General features: G+C 40.3%; 1 protein-coding gene across 1 annotated transcript; it reads left to right on the forward strand.

Annotated features, from left to right (window-relative positions):
* The first annotated feature begins 3,282 nt into the window (after positions 1-3,282).
* LOC145389891 (Y-box-binding protein 2-like) lies at positions 3,283-3,750 on the forward strand. The gene has a single exon (XM_080265015.1). It carries the CDS (start codon positions 3,283-3,285, stop codon positions 3,748-3,750), a length of 468 nt encoding a protein of 155 aa, XP_080121141.1.
* The last annotated feature ends 5,188 nt before the right edge of the window (positions 3,751-8,938 follow it).

Below are 8,938 nucleotides of genomic sequence, written 5' to 3' on the forward strand. Positions count from 1 at the left end.
AGGGCCCACTTGTGCACCTGGCAAGCACTGATTACACAGGGAAAGCATTACACACCTGACTAACACAACTTTACCGATGATATCAAGGATTTTTTATCATTGGCAGACAGACGCCCATAACCCATTCAGTTTGAGGACGAATTGATCATTTTAGTCCTGGTACTTTTAGTCTATTATGATTTGGTAGGGGTAAACCAGCTCTGCCGTCGGGCCCTGCTGCGGATGTCACTGATTACACTGCGCAGTTCGCCCTCGTGCTGTGTGATGCTGTGAGGATCTGTCCCTTCTCCCCTTTGGGGCTAAGATGCGAATGAATGTGTTTGAGTGGATTAGTAAATTGGGAGTGTGTCGTCTTGTCTCGGCTACCTCTCTTTCCTTGGGGTAAGCAGCCTACGTATATAGATAGATAGATTGATTTTTAGTTGATTTTATTTAACTGGGGAGACATACTCTGAACTGGAGAGGTCTGAAACAGTCTTATTTTTCCAATTTAGTACAATGGGACTCAGCTTAAAGGAACAAAACAGCATGAAGACTGCACGAACGAAATGATGAAAGACGTCATCATACTGAAGGAATTAATCTTTTCTCAACGTTTTTTACTTATCCGTTACGGAATTATAATCATGATGAAGTAATGGAAAACAGGTTCACCATCCCCACAGACCGTCCATCTTGATCTGGGGGGGATTTTAGTCCTTGTACAGCTTAGAACCCGTAGCTCAAGGGCAGACTTAGACTATACTGCGGCTGCATATTCCATGGATAACGTATCCATATTTTACTCTTTACCTTTTCTTGCAGCTCAGCGCTAAAGGTGAGGGGAAAGCAATTCCAGGCAGTGTTATTGTGAACATAGTATAGTTACAGTCTTTATTTCTTTCTAGGGTGCAATTCTAGAGGAAGTTAGTGTGGACAGAGTATAGTTACAGTCTTTATTTCCATCTAGGGTACAGTTTGTGTAGTCATGCGTTGATCTTACCCTTTGAATTAACGACTTCCAATTTGAGATGGGGTGACAGTTATTATTTTTATTAAATCCTTTTAACATGGAAACTCATATAAATGCAAGGCAACCTTGTTGGTATTTTGAATTTGTGTATCCGACAAACTATTGTACAAATTGATTAATATAACGTCCGAAAGAAATTCTACTCTTGGATGATAAAAATATCTCCAGATACGATGGCATCATTCTCATAACGTACTAGATAATAAATATAAATCGTGGGCTACTTGTAACTGTTGCATGATAAGTACCTGCTATTCTTTTTAGATGTTTAATTAACAAAAAAGGAGACAACCACACCAGTACCTGCACTTGACGAGACTGAGTGTTTGCTTTCACTAAGAGTTACACACCCATTTTTTATCATTCCATGTATTACACTTTACTCTGGCACAAAGCAGAGGCATTTCGCTAAATTCTGCTGGCAGATTATTATTATTTTTCATTGAAACTTCTTTTTCTTATTATTACATTTACTGTTAAATTGTTCTATTTCCTATTCCTCTTCAAGTCTTTCAGGTTCCTGTGACTCGCTGTAGCTGAATAAAATCTGGCTTTCGCTGGGGTATACTGATGATTCTCTTAAAACTGAAAACACAACAAGAAAAAATTGTTTATGTCTTACCAGAACCAATCCTGATGGAGGGGTTGAGGGTTGGGTAAGGATGAAGTGACCCACTTTTGAGAACAGTCGGTCAAAAGGTCACTGCTATTAGGCTATGTCAAGGTTAATGTCCAGGGCTGGGTCAAGTGTTTGGATCTTTGAGTAGCTGTGGGGTGAGGGGTTGCACTCTGAATGCTATTACTTCATTCAGGGCGGTTTTTTTTTTTTTTTTTTTTTTTTTACCTTGGGGAAGTTCTTTGAACCGAAGAGGCTTCATGTAGCCTCTGTCAACTTGTCTCCTATTCTCTGCAAAATTATCGAAAAACAAAAAGAAAAAAATCAACGTCATCGTACTGCAGGAATTATAGCTAGAACAGTCCACTATTTGGCTGATATATATCCTAAGTCCATGTAAACTTTTGTGTATCCAGTCGCCATTCATTACTCTGAAAAATATCCACGTACTATTGTTAAAGATGAAATATAACCAACTACCACTAAAGCTAAAACAATTTGTCACTAATAGTAAAGCTAAAGATTAACAGGTTACCATAGCCAAAGATAAAATTCTCGATTTACGAATGAAAGACGCGTATCTACCTACTATTATTTAAGTTGAATTGTATCCTGTTAGTATTGTTCTTGTCTGGCCAGTGTGTATATTTAGATAGAAATATTCTCGATTAATGAAAGTGTGATAGAATTCCTCTGTAACGAAGTAAGCTACCATGAAAAACAAGTCGTAAAGCATGAAGATAAAGCGTGTATTATTTTCCTGTGGTGCTCCCGAGGCATACTTACAGTGGTGATTCTGTGGGCAGGTCCCTTCACAGTTTATGGGAAAATGCATTCAGCCTCACGACCAGGGCCCTCTTTTTCTCCGGGGCGCAAGTGGAGGAGGGGGAAGAGTGCACCAGCGAGGGGTGTGTGAGAGTAAAGAGGGAGGTTGGGCCATGGCTGCCTGGTTTTGTTTAGGCATGTAGATTCTGGCGCAAATGGACTGGGACTGAAGTATATATCACTGGTTTATCATTATCTTACATAAGTATCATGGACAATTGTAAGATGGGAAAACCAAATCCGCGTATCTAGCACTGTCAAGAATCAAAGCCAAGAGCAAGAGGAGCAATATTACAACAGCGATCAAGGCCAAGGCACAGAAAGTGAAGTGACAGCAACGATTAAAACACACACACACACACACATACACACTAAAAGAAAAAAAAAAGTCCACCGGCTACTATCTCAAACATTTCCAGACACAACCAGAGACATGCCTTTTGGATACTATGGCTGCAAGCACACAAAGGGTGTTAAGTCGAGTGGAGTAATTTGATATGTGACTAAGGTAGCAATGAATTAATCCCCTTCATACTGATGCTGAAGTACCAGGATTATCGTTAGCCCACCAGACCAAGTAACAAAGACATTTTTCTCTTGCAGTCACATTCTTTATGTTCTATATTAGGAGGTGTAGGAGTATGAGGAGGAGGAAACTAATAAAAGGATTTAAGACTAACAGACGAGACCTTGAAGATCTTAGTGACTATTCTCTGTAGTGATGAAATTACGGCACGATCTAGGTGCTTGCGATCACTAGGACTATAGAATCTGGTCATTTATGAACGAGAGAGTTTTACTCCAGAGAGGGGGAGGAGATCCGAAAGCCATGGAAGGCGAACGTACTGCTTCCACTGCCAGCGACCCGTTGAGGGGGGCAACCAGCCAGCCACACTCTCCTGCAGCCCAGAAGATTCGGGGGACGGTGGTTTGGTTTAACGTACGGGCGGGGTACGGATTCATCAAACTCCAAGATACTGGCGTTGATGTTTTTGTGCACCACCAGGCGATTGTTAAGCCAAACCCACGGCACTTCCAACACTTCCTAGCTGATGGAGAGCCGGTGAAGTTTAGCCCATTTGGGACCCCTAAGCGTCCTGAGGCCAGGGATATCACTGGGCTGGGAGGTGTGGCCGTGCAGGGTTCTGCCCATGCATGGCGACGTCTCATGGCCCGGGGACGTCAGGCCAGGGATCCTGGGAGTCCTGGACAGCTGAACCTTGTCTTGGAGATATGCATCACGATGGCGAAGGCTTTTTGTTCGGGTGATAAGAGAGGCTTTGCGAGTTCTCCATAAGATCTTTGAGTAGAACGGGCTTCCTTGCCTTATCATCCCCGAGTGCTTCGCCCGCGATGTATACTCGGTCCCTCGCCAAGGGGAGCGTTGGGCTCGCCAACCACGACTTGCTGCTCCCCACCAGACACCGCAGAAGAGGTTCAAGCTGGAGGTCCCCCTCAACAGACGGAATGCCTCCCAGATCACCAACCTGGCTCTGGAACCGACCACCAAAAGACCACGGCGGAAGTCCACCATACGCCATCAGTGTCTGAAGAGGGGCGGGACTCTACTGACACTGCCTCCTTGCATCGACCGGCTCCTCGGCCAAGCAGGAAGTCAGTGAGCTCTTCCCTCCTCAGGCAGTGGAGGGCATCCCATCTCACCCTCCCATCATCGACCTCATGGATCGGCTAGATGTAGCCTCCTACAGACACCTCCTAGCCCTCGGCACCCACACCCGGTCGTACCAGTTCGGAGCAACGACCTATTCCACCCTCCATGATCTGCTCCAGGCTACCGACCAGGGTAAGGACATACGACCTGTGCTGATCGTCAGAGGGGAGGAGATACCGTCTAACTGATCTACGAGCATTATACCATATGCTCCCTCCCCGCAAGACCCCCTAGATCCGCGGTAATTGCGATACGGGAGTGACATGGTCAAATTTTAAGGACGAGGCTGGCCTAATGTGGGTGAAGGCTATTAAGCCCTCTCCCCTCAATAAAAAAAAGAACAAGATCGGGGAATTCAAGTTATGTGGTGGTGCACTTAGAACAACCGCCTCTCTATGACTGACAAGCAACAGGATCCTGCTACTTTTGTCAAGACTCGACTAGAAGTGTTTCGAATCAGCTCGACTCTGCGGTGCGATGAGATTCTGTAGAATTACGAGTATATACAGATTTGTGAGCACTTGAATAGGGATTCCTATCAAGTCGTGACTCAACTTTTCTCGATTCTTGTGGGGAACAGTCTAAATGACTATCATCACACTCCTTTCATCTAAGACAACACATCTTTGCCTCTCTCAAACATAAACTCATCATCACCATTGCTAACATCGAAAGTTTTATCTATTTTTCCAGTATTGTGTGATAAAGAGCTGCTAATATGCATTTGCTTAAAAAAATGCTTTAATACTAGTGTCTTCCCGTTATCTTAACATTAAGTTTATATGAGTTTCCCATCCGTTGCGCATAATAATGGTCTGCGACGAAATGCAGGGATTATAGGGTATATTGATTTCTGTTTGTCCCTTTGGACAGGAGAAAAGATTGTCAATGACTGTACATCCCTTTGAAAATTTTATGCTGAAATATAGAGAAGAGAGAGTGCTTAAATGAATATGGAAAATGTGCAGACTGGCCTGGAAGGATGGAAGAGTGCCTGAGAACTGGAAGTAAGCCTCCCTTGTATAAGGTAAAAGTAGTTGTGTGAAGCAATCAACGGGAATATTTTCTTTTTAGCGTAGTGAGAAATATTCATTAAATGTAGCGTAGTATACGTGTCAATGGCGTTTGAATGAGAACGATGGAAATGGTAGCAAAGGATCAAGGAGATTTTATGAAGGGAAGTAGTCCTCTTCATGAAGCATTCCAGGGAAAGAAAAAGAAACTATACTGCATTCATGGATCTCGCGAAAGTACATGACACAGTAAACATATATGGAATGTGGAGTATACTGAGAATTATGGGATAACTGGAAATCACTAAATTCTGTTATGTGTATGAAGGTGCTTATCGGTAGTGCGTGGTGAATATGAGTTCTCTTATTTGTATGTTGGATTGAAGGAGGACATATAATGTCACACTGTTTAATATACAACGTACTGTATATAGATATTTTTTACTCAAAATTCAAGGCAAGGCAGTTAACAAATGCTACTAAGGAGAGAGTAAGGTGTGAATAACAGTGGTACTGTTCTGTTGTTTGCTGATGATACTGTTCTGTTATGTGAAGATAAGTGAAAATTGCAGGGCTTTGTAAATGAGTTTTAAGGTGTATGTTTCAGAACCAAAATCTGAAACCGAATCCAGCAAATAGTAAAGTTAAAACTTGTTCTTTTTTTCTCAAGATGACTGAGGTCACGAAGTGTGCAACGAGGCTGAATGGTCAGGAGATGGAGGAAGTAAGCACCATCAAGTACCTAAATAATATGATGAATAAGGATGGGAGTTTACATGATGCTGTGCGAGAATGTTTTCAACAGAGACGGAGGGTCGCAGTACTGTACGCACAAGAAATATGTATTGTAACAACTATATGACGAAATTGAAAGGAGTTACGGGGAAAAAAAACTTTTTTTTTTTTTTTTTACATTTTAAAACATTTTTTGGGCCTGCAGCCTTGGCCCAATTTTGCCCAAAATTTAATCAAGTGATCAGGTCATAGCCCATCATCCATGAAATGTTAGTCAAAATCGCACCAGTAGTTTTTGCAAAATTTTGTTAAAAGACGGACAAACAAGTAAACAGACAAACCGAGTGAAAACAATACCCATCGCCAAGCCCCTCCAGGCCGGGGACGGGTAAATATATATATATATATATATATATATATATATATATATATATATATATATATATATATATATATATATATATATATATATATATATATATATATATATATATATATATATATATATATATATATATATATATGACCACAATATACAAAAGTCATGTGTGTTCTCAGATCGAATACTGTTCACCAGTGTGGAGTGGAGGTTGAGCGGTTGCACTGAGGCAGTTGGACAAAATTCAAAATAAAGCCATTGGATTAATCAATAATCCTGCCGTTACGCAGACCCTTCCTCCATTATCAGTACGTAGAGATGTTGTTTCTTTAGCATTGTTTTATCGATATTTTTACCGTAACTGCTCTGACGAACTGGCTTCAGTTGTGCCTCCCCTTCACATTTTCTCCAGAAATATTCGGGCAGTTGGCAGCTCCCATGAACTCACACTCTGTCCCCCGCAGTGGAGAACCTCTGCTTATCAAAATTCATTTATCCCCAGACCTACTACTCTCAGGAATTCATTTCCTGGGAGTTGTTTTCCACAAACATTTAATCCACTTCAATTTAAATCCAGTTGTTATAAATTATTATTTTTTGAATGGAGAATGCCTTTAGGCACATGGACTTATTGTTTTTTTCCGTTTTTTTCTTCCTTTCTTCATTCTCTCTCTCTCTCTCTCTCTCTCTCTCTCTCTCTCTCTCTCTCTCTCTCTCTCTCTCTCTATCTGTTTATCCATCTATCAATCTATCTATCTATCTAACTAAATAAATATATATAAATAAATATATATATATATATATATATATATATATATATTGTTACATAGCCTATGATTTCATCATCCTTTGTGTAATTTTAACGCACAGTTGCTGCATGTTTGATCACGAGCGTGTTCTGCCTCAGTCCCCCCCTTCTACCATTATAGTAGAGTAAGTCGACATCTCTGTTATACTTTGCGGGATTGTCATCTCTTTGTCCCCATGGCTTCATTTGCGCGTCCTCATTACAAGTTGTATCAAGCTCTCCTGGCCCCTATATAATGAGCTCAGTCTCTGCATCATTGCCACTTAGATCTGCTCCTCATTTTGTTCACATCTCTGTCCTCCCCTGTACAGATATTATTATTGTGAGTGCTCAAGAAGTCTCCAACCATCTAGCAGCTGTGTGTAATTTGAGTATAACTGTTGTTGCATTTTTTCTTGTACTGTATAGCATAAGTTTAATTTGTAGGCCTAGTGAAGTTTTTGTAATTCGTATGGGGTTCTTATGTCAGTCATTTTTGATAATAGTTTGTATCTGTAATTATTTATCTGGCATTCACTGAGTATTATCTGGTATCTCATTTTATCAGGGATGACTTAGATAAAATTTACTCTTGCTAATTTCGTGTTAATAGAGGCTATTGCAGTTAACCATATATTTAACCTGTTTATTTGCCATTACATTATCCTTATGAGTCCTGAATGTTTTGTTGTTAATTTAAGCATTAAACTTTAACTTGTAATTTTACCTAACTCTTTTGTTTTGAACCTGGAACTTTACGGGACAGTAGTGACTCTTCGTATTCTCACTTAAAGTGTACATTATCTTTCTCTGTTCCGTAACATAAATTTGGCGACCTCATATCAGGATATTCAGGATATTATCATAAGGATATTGTTTGATATTTTGTGACTGTGATATATTCATGATGGCTACTATTTCTACACTTGATGAAGCCAAAGATTTTTTGTCAAATGTGCAAACAGTGTGTGATATAGAAAACAGAACAAAGAATGAACTTAAGCTTGTTGCTCAACAATTGGGAATTGCAGTTCACTCTCATCATTCTAAAGATCAAATTGTTGGCATGATTAATAAAAGCTTGTTTAATGTAACTCCTCCAAATGAGCAAACGCAGATTGAATTAGCTAAGTTACAGCTAGCCCTGCAGGAGGCTCGTGTGAAGGAAGCTGAATTTCAAGCACGTGCTAAGGAGGCTGATGTTAAGGAGGCTGAGTTTCACGCACAAGTTGAACTTGCTAGGATTCAGGCAGACCATGAGTATCGCATGAAACAAGGTGGAACTGGATCATCTAGCTCTGATGATTTTGATGTGGCTAAAAATGTTAAACTTGTCCCTCCTTTTAATGAATCTGACTTAACAAAGTATTTTCAGTTGTTTGAGAGGGTAGCTACAGGTTTTAATTGGCCTAAGGAGTATTGGCCAGTACTCCTTCAAACTGTTCTCACCGGTAAAGCTCAAGTAACTTATGCATCTTTGCCTCAGGATCAATGTGATAATTATGATGTAGTTAAGAGCTTGATTCTTAAGGCCTATGAGCTTGTTCCTGAAGCCTATAGAGTAAAATTTAGGACAACTTTCAAGCAAGATAAGCAATCCCATGTTGAGTATGCAACAATCAAAGAAGATTTGTTGGAGCAGTGGTTAAATTCTAAGAATGTGGATTCTGATTTTGACAAATTTAAGCAGATGATTTTGCTGGAGGACTTCAAAAGGTGTATTTATAAAGATGTAAGCCTATATCTTGATGAGAAAAGAATAGATAATTTGTCTGATGCTGCAGTTTTAGCTGATGAGTATGTTCTCACTCACAAGAGATATTCTAGAGAAAAAGGGAAAGCTGAGAGTAAGTACGTTGCCTCTACTCAGAGTACAGGTAACAGGAAAGAGAATAAGGA

Source organism: Coenobita brevimanus, chromosome 14 (assembly GCF_032717465.1).
Source record: "Coenobita brevimanus isolate Jiangsu-jjx chromosome 14, ASM3271746v2, whole genome shotgun sequence".
Lineage (NCBI taxonomy): Eukaryota > Metazoa > Arthropoda > Malacostraca > Decapoda > Coenobitidae > Coenobita > Coenobita brevimanus.